This window comes from Macrotis lagotis, chromosome 6, assembly GCF_037893015.1.
Source record: "Macrotis lagotis isolate mMagLag1 chromosome 6, bilby.v1.9.chrom.fasta, whole genome shotgun sequence".
Lineage (NCBI taxonomy): Eukaryota > Metazoa > Chordata > Mammalia > Peramelemorphia > Peramelidae > Macrotis > Macrotis lagotis.
In genome coordinates this window covers 68,780,638-68,793,758 of record NC_133663.1, presented here as the reverse complement: position 1 = coordinate 68,793,758, position 13,121 = coordinate 68,780,638, and the positions used below count along the sequence as shown (strand labels likewise).

Below are 13,121 nucleotides of genomic sequence, written 5' to 3'. Positions count from 1 at the left end.
TGGGCGATAAAGTAAAGGGGAGAGAAAAAAATTAAATAAAAAAAAATGATAGTAATAATTGTACGTATGGCCAGGTGGCGCAATGGAAGCACCAGCCCTGGAGCAACGAGCACCTGAGCCCACATCCAGCCCCGTAGACCCAACAATCACCCAGCCATGTGATATGCAAGCCATCCAATCCCCACTGCCCTGCAAAAACCAAAAAGAAGGGAAAAAAAAAGACCCAAAATAAAATAAAATAAAATAGTAATCATAGTAGGGGTGGCTGGGTGGCAGACAGAGCATTGGCCCCTGAGCCAGGAGCACCCGGGACCAAATCCGGCCCCAGACACCCAAAGATCCTCCTGCTATGTGACCCCAGCCAGGCCACCCAGCCCCACTTGCCCTGCACCCTCCCCCAAATAATAATAGTAAAAAATGTGCTTCAGTCTTTGTTCCAACACCAACAACTCTGTCATGGGTGGATCGCATTCTTTATGGTAAGTCCATTGCAAAAGTTGCTTCCATAGTTTTCCAACGTTGCCATTGCTGATCGCAACTCCCTCCTTTCTTATTTCTCCACTACCATGTACTATATCTTCTCTCTCCTTTCACTCTGACTCTGCTGTAGGGTCGCTGAGCGGCGCAGCAGACAGATCCCAGGTCCTGGGGCCAAGAGGCCCTGAGCCCGCATACCACCCCTTAGGCCCAGAATCCACCTGGCCCTATGGTCCTGGGAAGGCCATCTAATCCCAGCCCCTTGCAAGAAGTAAAAAAGGAAATGTGTTATATCTGACCACTCTCCCACCACGGTCCATCCTCTCCTCCTTTATTCACATCCCCACCCCTTCCCCCTGCTCCCTCCTTCTTACTCCAGATGCCTATACCCCATTGAGTATATATGCTGTTTCCTCTCCTAGCCACCTCTGATGAGAGCAAAGGTTCCCTCATTCCCCCTTCCATATCATTGCAATAGCTCATTGGAATAAAGAAAAATCTTATTATATGAAATATCTTGGCCTATTCCCCCTCTCCTTTTTCTTTCTCCCATTACATTTCCCTTTTTTTTTGACTCCATTTTTACACCATATTTTATCTTCGAATTCAGCTTTCTCCTGTGCTTCAACTATAAAAGCTCCCTCTACCTGCTCTATTAACTGAGAAGGTTCATATGAGTGTTATCAGTGTCACTTTTCTATGCAGCAATACATGCAGTTCATTCTCATTAAGTCCCTTACATTTCCCCCCTCTCCTCCAATCTCTATGCTTCACCCAAGTCCTGTATCTGAAGATCAAACCTTCTGTTCAGCTCTGGCCATTCCAACAGGAACACTTGAAATTCCCCTGGTTCATTGAAAGTCCATCTTTTTCCCTGGAAGAGGACATTCAGCCTTGCTGGGTAGTTCATTCTTGGCTGCAATCTAAGTTCTTTTGCCTTCCGGTATATTATATTCCAAGCCCTACAAGCTTCCAATGTAGTTGCTGCTAAGTCCCGTGTGATCCTGACTGCAGCTCCATGATATTTGAACTGTGTCCTTCTGGCTGCTTGTAATATTTTCTCTTTGACTTGGGAGTTCTGGAACTTGGCTATAATATTCCTAGGGGTTGGTTTTTTGGGATCTCTTTCTCGGGGGGATCGGTGGATTCTCTCCATTTCTATTTTGCCCTTTGCTTCTAGAATGTCAGGGCAATTTTCCTGTAGTAATTCTTTGAAAATGATGTCAAGGCTCTTTTCCTGATCATGACTTTCAGGTATTCCAATAATTTTTAAATTATCTTTCCTAAGTCTGTTTTCCATATCAGTTGTTTTTTCAATGAGATATTTCACATTTTCTTCTAATTTTTCATTTTTTTGGTTTTGAAGTATTGATTCCTGATTTCTGGTAAATTCATCAATCTCCCTGAATTCTATTCTTTGTCTGAAGGATTAACTGTTCTCCTCAGAGTTTTCTTATCTCTTTTTCCATCTGGCCAATTTTGCTTTTTAAGGCATTCTCCTCCTCCATAACTTTTTGAACTGTTTTATCCATTTGACCTAAGCTGGTTTTTAAGCATGCTATTTTCTTCAGCATTTTTTTGGATTTCCTTGATTAGGCTGCTTACTTCATTTTCATGTTTTTCCTGCGTTTCTCCTTTCTTTTCCCAGTTTTTCTTCCAACTCCCTCATTTGATTTTCAAAGTCTTTTTTGAGCTCTGTCATAGCCTGAGCCCAATTTCTGTTTTTTCTTGCAGTCTTCAGATGCAGGAGCTTGTGCTTCCTTATCTTCAGACTGAGAGTTTTGATCCTTCTTGGGATCATATACAAAATATTTCTCAATGGTCTTCCTCTTGTTTCTTAGCTTGCCCATTTTCCCAGCCTGGGCCTGGTTTTGGGGTGCTTCCTGAGCTTTTGGGGCACTCCCACAAGGGTCTCAGTGTGTGAGGCTGTCCTCCCTCCTGGTCTGTGAATGACCACAAGCGCCCCCCTTTGCCATGGGGCTGAGGTGGGGGGGGGCCCTGTTGTTCTATGGGGGGGCCTAGACTGCGATCAGGGTCTGAATGTGGTCAGAGCCCCAGAGTCCTGTTCCAGAGGCAGAAGCTCTGCAGTCTCTCTTCACTCCCCTCCCTCAGTTCAATGGGTTCATGGCCTGGGGGCTCATGCTTACCAGCTTCCACCTGCTTCTGTTTCCTGCTCTGGGCTGCCAAAAGACCAAACTGCTCCCTGTGTGCCCTGAGGGCTGGGCTCCATGTGCTCGCTCTGGCAGAGGTCCCCCGCTGTTCTCCCACTTTGTGCCTGGTGCTCCCCGGGGTGCAGCTCAGGAGATCCTTCTTGGGATCATATACAAAATATTTCTCAATGGTCTTCCTCTTGTTTCTTAGCTTGCCCATTTTCCCAGCCTGGGCCTGGTTTTGGGGTGCTCCCAGCTCCCAGCGCCCCTGGGGCTGCCTCTGGGAGGCTGAAGTTCTTTCACTCTGGCGGGCCGCCCCTCCGGCCCGGGGAGCAGAGCCTTTCTGCTCTTTTCCAGGTTACCTTGAGTGGGAGAATTGCCTCACTGGGTCCCTCTGTGGGTTCTGTCTCTCGAAAGTTTAGTTAGAGTCCTTAGTTTCAAGTTTTATCACAGAGCGCCTAAGACTAGATCCCTTCTTGTGGCCATCTTGGCTCCGCCCCCATCATTTAATCTTAAACAAAATGAAATCTCTTTAAAAAGGAAACATTTCATTAAAGAATCTGATTCAATTCATTCAAGTTGAAGTGATTCATAACATACCAACAAAATTATATTTTTAAACATCATTTGAAACTGAAATGATAAACAGGTCAGTGATTTTTCCACTATTTACAGCAGCATACACATAAAGACAACTTTTTTTTAAAATGTAGGTTAAAAATATAAAAATTCTCACACCTTGAAGACTTAACTCTGTGGCTCTTTTGAGGTCATCATCTTCTTTCTGTTCTCGGGCCTCCTAAAGGAAAGCACAAAATCTAGTTCATTTAAAAAGCTTAGTGCTGGGGGTGGACCCAAGATGGCAGAGTGAAGGCAGGGACTCCTGCAAGTTCTCCCCCAGATCTCTCCAAATACCTTTAAATAATGACTCTAAAATTCTAGAGTGGCAGAATCCACAAAAAGACTGAGCGAAACAATTTTCCAGTGCAAGACAACTTGGAAGATCTGTGGAAAAGTAGATCTAATGGAAGATCCATTAGAAAGGGCATGCAGCATAGCCCAGGCTGTGTCCTTGGGAACCCAGCAGCTGCTTCCAGAGCTCAGCTCAGTCCATGGAAGGTAAGAGGGAGGCTGTCAAGGTCTCTCTACCATCTCTGGGATAGGACTCTGCTGTTTTGCCCACTCTCAGATCCAGGTCACAATCTTGGCCCCCATATTGCCATAGCAGAGCAGGGACCCCTCCTCACAGCTCCAGCAGAGCAGAGTGCTGCGGTCATCCTCAGGCCAAGGGAGCAGTCAAAGCCTCTCCTAAGCCTTTGGAGGAATTGAGGTCTGGATGGGGCGGGGGGAGGGGGAGAAGGGGGTAATCCCCCAAACCCTCAAAAGTGTGGGACAGTGCATCCTCCACCCTAGAAGCAGAGCCCATCTTAATAAAAGAGTTAAAATCAGGTCACAGGCTGGGGAAAAAAAGCAAATAACAGAAGAAAACAAATCTGACCATAGACAATTATTTTGGGTCCCTTGGAAGTTCAAAATATACACTAAGAAGATGACAAAGTCAAAGCTTCTATATCCAAAGCCTCCAAGAAAAATAGGAATTGATTCTCAGGCTATAGAAGAGTTAAAAAAAAAATGAAAATCAGGTAAGGGAGGTAAAGAGGATAATTGGGAAGAGAAATGGGAGTGATGTGGGAAAATCATGAAAAACAAAAAGAAGAAAATGTGAACTATCTCACTGGAAAAGTAACTGACCTGGAAAAGAGATCCAGAAAAGATAATTTAAAATTTATTAGGCGACCTGAAAAGTCATGACCAAGAAAAGAATCTAGATTTCATTTTCAAGAAATTCTCCTGGAAAACTGCCCTGAGATTCTAGAAGCAAAGGGTAAAATAGAAATTGAGGGAATCCACCCATCCTAAAAGAGATCCCAAAATGAAAACTTCCAGGAATATTATAGTCAAAATTCCAGAACTCCCAAGTCAAGGAGAAAATATTACAAGCAGCCAGAAAGAAACAATTCAAATATCATGGCGCTACAGTCAGGACCACACAGGACTTGTCAGTTTCTACATTAAGGGCTCATAGGGCTTGGAATATGATATTATGGAAGGCAAAGGAACTTGGGATTACAACTATTCAGCAAAACTGAACATACTCTTTTAGGGGAAAAGTTGGACTTTAAATGAAATAAGGGACTTAACACACTTTCTTTTTGAAGTGCTCAGAGCTGAACAGAAAGTTTGCTCTTCAAGTACAGGACTCAGGTGAAGTAAAGAGAGGGTGAATGGGAAGGGCAATTGATGAGGGATTTAATGATGTTGAGCTACTTGTATTTCTGTATGCAAAGATGATACTGATAATACTCATATGAAGCTTCTCATTTATTATGGCAGTTAGAAGGAGCACATATAGACAAGGCACAGGAGGGAGTTGAATTTGAAGGTATAAGATATTAAAAATATGGGGGTCAATGGGAGAGAAAGGAAAAAAGAGAGGTAGAAGGGGATAAGTTATTTCACATAAAAGAGGCAAGAAAAAGCTTTTCAATGGAGTAGAAGGTGAAGAGGCGTGAATGACTCTCATAGGAAGCAGCTCATAGAGGAAATAACACACAGGCTCAATAGGGTATAGAAATCTATCTTACCCTAGAGAAAAATAGAAGAGGAAAGGGATGAGAGAAAAGGGACAGGTGGAGGTAGGTGATGGAATAGAGGGAAGATCATGGGAGAAGGTAGTCAGATACAAAACACTTTAGAGGAGGGATAAGATAGGGTGAAAAGGAGAAAGAGAATAGCATAAAAGGGGGTAAGGAGAAACAGGATGTAGGGAAATACAACTAGCAATAGCAACTGTGAGAAAAAAATATTGAAGCAATTTCTCTGATGGTCTTATGATAAAGAATGCAATCCACCCCAAAGAAAGAGGTGATGGTGTATGACTACAGACTGAAGCACAAATTTTTTTTTTTCCCTCTCACTTAATTTTTGTTGGTTTCTTTTTCTTTGTAAGGGAGGCTTATATTTACTTTTACAAAATGACTATTATAGTAATGTGAAAAAATAAAATAATAAAAAAAAGCTTAGTGTTTATAATTTTTTTTAACTGAAGCCATTCTATTCTGGTTTCTACAACTATGCTAGGTGGCATAGTGGATAAAGCACTGGCCCTGGAGTCAGGAGTACCTGGGTTCAAATCCGGCCTCAGACACTTAATAATTACCTAGCTGTGTGACCTTGGGCAAGCCACTTAACCCCATTTGCCTTGCAAAAACCTAAAACAAAACAAAACAAAAAAAGAAGTTCCATGTGGAAGTATGCTCATTAACTTTTAAGAGTTAAATTTTTAGTAACAAAGAGACTGAAATAAAACTCAATTACAAATTCAATATTCTAATATTTAGATTAAGTCAATATTTCTAATTATACTTATTAATCAATTAATTAAAAGGGTATCACAGGAGGTGGCTAGGTGGCGCAATGGATAGAGCACTGGCCTTGGAGTCAGGAGTACCTGGGTTCAACTCCAACTTCAGACACTTAATAATTACCTAGCTGTGTGGCCTTGGGCAAGCCAGTTAACTTAACCCCACTGCCTTGAAAAATCTAAAAAAAAAAAAGGGGGGGATCACAACCAACTTCTGAATGAACTGTCAGAGAGAACATAGTTTTGTCCTTGGAAAGGAAAATCCTAGATTCCAATATTCAATTCTAATCATTTTCTTTTGGTGTTGTTCAGAAGAGTCTGACTCTATGAACCCACATGGAATTTTGTTTACAAAGTTAATGAAGTGATTTGCTAATTCCTTCTCCAGTTCATTTTACATATGAGGAAACCGAGACAAACAAGGTAAAATGACTTGCCCAGGGTCACATGGCTACTAAGTGTCTGAGGACAGATGTGAACCACCTAGTGGGCCCCAATCATTTCCTAAAAGAATATAAACTCTAATAATGATTTAACATGGAGTGACAAAGTAGGAAGAAGCAGTCCAAACTGACTCTCTTCCCACAACTATTCTACAGTGATTTAGCAAACACAGTAGTCTGAGTTCTGATTGGGAAATCTGAGTACGTCATTTTTCCAGTGCAGATTGGCATGGAGAGATAATGAGGACATGAGACCTAGACAAGAGCTGATTTGCAGCTGTGTAGATTGGATTGGAGGCCAGGTCCTATGCTGGGCAGGGGAGGTGAGAGCAGAGCAGGGTCTTTGGGCCAGCTCCATCCAACAGGAACCTCACAGGGCAGTGTCTCAGAACCCTCTGAGCTTCCCAGCTGTGGATGCAGGCTGGCAGGACCCCAGCTCAGGTCAGCCTCAAGGTCTGGGAATCAGCCCAGAGGAGGGCAGAAGCAGCAGTAACTAAACAGGACTGAGGGCCCAGACCTTCTCTAGGGACATGTGCGTAGCCTGGTCTGAACATAGCTCAAAGGCAGCAAATCAGACTGGAAGAGCAAGTAACTCAAGTATAGTGTTTAGCACCGGTCTTGAGATGTTGAGATATCTTAATAAATGTAAGTTCACCGAATTCTTATAGAGCTAGGGATGATCAAGAACCCTGCAGAGAGGCACTTGAAAATATCTATATGTAAAACCTCAAGGAAAAACATATCTTGGCCATTTAACACAAGAGGGGAAAAGAAATGAAAGTTAAGGAAGAAAGATTTGCAAAGGGAATTATTAGCTTTGTACAAAAGATACACATTATCCAAGCAGGACACAACTTGAAAATCAGAATGGATGAAATAGAAGTAAAGGACTTAAAGGAGACTAGACAGAAATCACAGAAAAAAAAATTTCTTAAATCAAAAATAGTAGGAGCTAAAATGAAAATTAAAAGTCTGCTCATCTTCTGAAAGAAATCCTAAAATAAAGATTCCCAGGAACATTATAATCAAAATGAGCCTCCAAGTTCAAAGAAAAAATATTTTAAGTGGCCAGAAAGAATGAAAGAATTCAATTACAGAAGTGTTACAACATCATATCAGGTATTGAGCAGCCACTATGATAAAGGAGCAGAGTCTGCAATATAATAATCCAGAAGGCAAAAGATATAGGCTAACTTATCCAGCAAAACTGAGTATAATTCTACTGAGGGAAAAAATAAATCTTTTAAAAATCAGCAGGAACTGATTAAATCATAATACAAAGCAGTAGTCATCAAAGTGATTTAGGGAATAGCTATGTGGGAAAACACAGGCAAGGAAATAAGCTTCTGAGAGAACACAATGCGTATGCAAGCAGAAGTTAAATTGGGTTAAGAGGTATCTAAAGTGGGATTTGAACACAGATCTCACTGTCTCCAGGCCCTCATCATGAAATAAAGAAGTAGGGAACAGTAAGTGTATAATAAACAGAAGGAAATGAGCAAAGTAGCCTCATGTTTCATAAACTATTCAACAAAAACTTTGTAAAATTGAAAAGCAATCTGGAAAAAATAGATATAGATTAATATCTCACATCTTATACAGAGATAAGCTCCAAATAGGCATAGGACTTATATATACATAAGAGTGACATTATAAACAACCCAGAGGGGCAAGGAAGAAATTATCTTTTAAATATATCCATGGGGAAGAGTTCATGATGAAACAAGGGAGAGATAACTTCATTGATTTTCTCTCCCCCTTTGGTCATTTTGATTACATAAAACTGAAGTTTTTAGAATAAACAACTAATACAGCTAAACTTAGAAGTAGAAAAAATGGGGGAAAAATTCTGTTATAAGTTTTTCTGATAAAGGTCTCATTTCAAAAATATCTAGGCAACCGATTTAAATTTATATGAGTCATTCCCCAATTATAAATGCTTAAAGGATATGAATAAGAAATTTTAATGAAGAAATTCAAACTATTAAATCATATGAAGATTACTTCAGATCACTAATACTTAGAGGAATACAAATTAAAGCAATTCTTAAGATTCTGCCTCATATCCATCAGATTGACGATGTTAACAAAAAAAAAAAGGAAAATGACAATTGGTGGGGAAGCTGTGGAAAAACAAGCATACTTACAATGCACTACTAGTGGATAAAATTATTCAGCATTATAGAGTTATGCCCAAAAGTTATTAAACTGTGAATATAATATCCCAAAGAGATCAAAGAGGAATAGGACTCATAAATACAAAAATATAGCATTTCTTTTTCTGTGGTAGCAAAAGAAATGGAAAGGGGGGATCCATCAATTGGGGAATGATGAAGAAAACAAAGTATATGGCTGTAATAGAAAACTACTGTTTTTCCATGATGAAGGGGATCGTTTCAGAGAAACCTAGGAAGACTTGTTTGAACCAATGTAAAGTGAAGTGAGCTGAATCAGGAGAACAATATAACAACCTCACTGTGAGGACAAATAACAATGAAAGATTCAAGGACTCTGACCGACACAAGGAATAACCAGAGACTCGAGATGGAACATGTTAAGCACCTTCTGACAATGAGGTAAGGTTAAGGTAAGGTAAAGACTAAGACATATTCTTTAGACAAGGCCAATGTGAGAATTTCATTTTTTTTTTGACTATGCATATATACATTACAAGATTTTGTTTTTATTTTTTACATGGAGGGAGGGGAGAGGAAAGAGAGGTGATTTTTAGTAATTTAAATGAAAAAACAAAAGAAAACCTTAGGTAAAAATGTTTTAAAGAAAAAAGTAAAAAAAACCATGCAACATTTAAGGAATTAAATTTTTACTCTAGAGGCAGTCAAAGGAAACAGGCCTTTGTATAAAACATCCAGAACTATGTTTATCTTTTTAATTGGATTTAAATCAGTTGCTACTAAAACTTTGAGATAAGTTCTGTAACCTTATTGATTTCCAAGATGTAAATCTTTTTGTAACTTTACTTTTCTTTATGCTGTAAATACATCCTTGGTAATTAAGAAGATTTTAAGATTACTTTCTGCAGTTAATAATTGAGGATTTGAGATCTTTTTGTGCTGGCAAACTACTAGAAACAAAGGAGGTGACCATCAATTAGGTAACAATGCAAATTATGATATATGAATGTAATGGAAAGATTATGCTATAAGAAATGAAGAGGTAGTTTCAGAGAAACTTGGGAAGACCTGGAAGAAGAGATGCAGAAACAAGAGTGAAGAGAATAATTTATACTATAATATCAACATTGTAAAAATGATGAATTCTTAAAGACTTTAAGAACTCTAACCAACATAATGATCACTCATTATTCTTGAAACTCAAAGATGAAGCATGTTCCAGAAGAGAAAGACTAATATGCAAAATGACAGAGATATTTCTGGCCAGGGCCATTTTGGAAATTTGTTTTACATGACTATGTTTATATGTTGCTGGGGTTTTGTTGCCCCACTCACCTCAGTCTAGGGGGCTGCAGTGAAGATGAAAGGGAGGAAAAAAATCCTTGAAAACTGGGGGAGGGGTGAAGGGGCAATCCCTGGAATTTCCCCTAACAAACAGTCACTCAAATAACTTAATTTTCTTTCCAACAAGCCCTCTCCAAAAAATCCTAATTCCCCAAGAGCAGGAAAGCTTCTTTCTTGGCAAAGCTGGTAGTAAGTTTCTTCATGGAAGAAACTATGAGATTAATTTTGTGATTTTGCTAAGATATTTAACAGATCCATGAAGCCTTCCACAATCAATCTGTTGGTTAGTTACAATTTTCCACACGGATTTCACAAGAACTTTCTAATGCATTTATTGTGTTACAATAATGCATAGTAAAAATATTTCACATTTATACTAGAATATAAATCCTCCCAACTAGAATATAAATTCATAGAGGGCAGGGGTAACTCCCCATCATGTTGCATAGTGTTCCCATAAAACAGATAACACCTTTATTTTATTTTATGTTGGATTAAATTTGTATCTTCTGAAAATGTGTGCCTTATTGAATGAATAGTTAAATCATAAAAAGATATGAAGTTGCAAAGAACAAAAATGAATCAATATCTGAATCACAGGAAACAAGCAAAAAAAAAATTAAACTTTTTACCCTCTTAAATCTACCTAAAAATAGATGCCAAGATTTCTTCTATATTTCTAAATCCTGGAAATTTGTTTAAAGTTTTTAAGGCAGCAAAGCTACTACAATTTATTTAAAGAAACAGATAATATGCTTTTCTTTATTAAACATTTTAACCTTAAATATTCTTCTCAGGCCACTGACCAAAAGAATAAGGTATTTAAAAGATCTGAGAGAGTAAAGAATTAGAAATTGAGATGTCCATCAAATGGGGAATGAGCTATAGTATATTATTGTGCTAAAAGAAATCATGACAGGATTTCAGAAAATCTAGAAAGACTTACATGAACTGATGCAGACTTAAGTGAGTAGAATCAGAACATTGTACATACTAACAGCAATACTGTACAATGAACAACTGTGAACGCCTTAGCTATTCTCAGCAATACAATGATATAAGGATGAAAATTGCTATTCACCTCCAGAGAAAGAATCGATGGTGTCTGAATGCAGACCAAAACATCATTTTTCACTCTTTTCCTCTTCCATTTTTTTCTTTTAGTTCAAGTTTCCTTCCACAAAATAACTGTTTACATAAATTGTATACAGATCTGAAAATATGTGTCATGCTGAATGAATAGTTAATCAAATAAAGGAAGGACCTATATCAGATTGCTTACTATCTCAGGGAAGGAGAAGGGAAAGGATAGAATGGAACTCAAAAAACATTAAAAAAAACCCTCACGTTAAAAATTGTTTTTATATATGACTGGGCAAAAAATATTATTTAAAAAATAAAAGTAATTAAAATTTTTTTCATTAACTGACCTGGGAAAATACCAAATTTTTTAAAATAAAAATTTCAGCACTGAAAGAAACCATTTAAGTACATCAAATTTGTTCTAAAGCCAGAAAACAGGAGACACAGAATTTTTAATCAGTGGAGTGGTACAAGGACACCAAACTGAAGATGTTTTCCCATCACTACATCTGGGAAAGATCCAGCAATCTTAACAGATAACTAAAAAAAAAATTAAAAAAAAATTTTTTTAAATTCTACTAGTGATGAAATATCTGCTGAAAAAGATATTTTCCTTCTGTAGAAATTAAGAAAATCTTTCAAAACAAATCCGAACTTGAAGAAATTAAATAATCATTTCAACTGTGAAAATGCCATATACATTAGATTTCCTGAATTTAATTAGTTAGGAGTAATGCAAACATCAATACTGAAAATGTATTCTGAATGCTTAACCATCTTGCCCGGGGAAAGAGAAGTGAAATGCTAATTAAAACTGCATTGGAGGGGCGGCTAGGTGGCACAGTGGATAGAGCACCGGCCCTGGAGTCAGAAGTACCTGAGTTCAAATCTGACCTCAGACACTTAATAATTACCTAGCCATGTGGCCTTGGGCAAGCCATGTACCCCATTGCCTTGCAAAAACATTTTTAAAAAAATTAAAAAAAGAAACTGCATTAGTTTGACAGATCTAAAAACATGACAGATCCAATCACTAACAAAGAAAGTTATTTTAAAAGAAAGGGCACCAAGAGCAGTTAGGTGGCATAGCAAATAGAGCATCAGCCCTGAAGTCTGGACAACCTGAGTTCAAGTCTGGCCTCAGATACTTAATACTTACTTAGCTGTGTGATTTTGGGAAAGTTACAACCCCATAGTCTTGCAAAAATCCAACACCCCCCCCCCCAAAAGAAGGGACACCAGTATAGAAAAATAAAATTGTCTTCTAATTGATATTAGGAAAGAATGCTATACCTAAAAATCAGAACTATACATAACTTAGAGAGGTAGAGCATTTCCCTATACAGATTCTGCTAGTCACAAAATTAGGAAGACCTGATCTAAATCCCCAAGTTCTCTACCATTTCAAACTGTAAAAAAAAAAGATTCTAAGCTATTTCATGCCTAGGAAAAAAATAAAGCCAAGAATACAGGATGGAAATGAGCAGGTCCATAAATGCCTTTTTAAAAATACTTTAATAAAACATTGCCACCCAGTATCTGACAGAATTGAGAGCGCTTACTTGCTCCTGGAGGCTCTGAGCTAGGGCCTGCTGGAGTTCTTCCTCTTCCCGCTCTCGCTCCATATCATACTGTTGCAGCCAGTCGACTTCCCCCTGAGACCCTTCTGGAGTTTTGTTTTCTTTATTTTCATCAAAATCTTTAGTTATTTCAGTGAAATTGGTAGGACCTGAGGAAGCAAGAGAATGCAATTCAAGATTTCTGGTTTCCCCCCCTTTTTTTATGCGCTGACTACTTTCCAACACAACTAAAGTTCCTTGACCCTAGGGATGCCTACTGTCCATGACCTACCTCAAAGACACCAGAGTATTTTTATTTGGAAGTTTTTCTTAAGGAATGTCACAAATGCTATTAAAAACAAAAATAAGAGCCCTGGTTTCCTCATTAAAAAAAAAAAAGGAATGATGATAATAATAGATTTCAGCTTTCTAACAATATATTAGACTATGTATAAGAATTATATTAATGCCACTGCTATTTTTTAAAAAAGCAATTTATCTTTATC

General features: G+C 38.4%; 1 protein-coding gene across 6 annotated transcripts in view; it reads right to left on the bottom strand.

The window, feature by feature from the left end:
* The window catches only part of USP37 (ubiquitin specific peptidase 37), a 77,631-nt gene that overhangs the window by 8,846 nt on the left and 55,664 nt on the right, over positions 1-13,121 (bottom strand). For all 6 annotated transcript variants that reach the window (XM_074191366.1, XM_074191367.1, XM_074191364.1 and 3 more), the window contains 2 exons: positions 12,619-12,785; positions 3,366-3,426 (listed from right to left, as the gene is read on the bottom strand). In XM_074191366.1, coding sequence (XP_074047467.1) covers positions 3,366-3,426; positions 12,619-12,785 — 228 coding nt within the window. The remainder of the gene's footprint in view (positions 1-3,365; positions 3,427-12,618; positions 12,786-13,121) is intronic.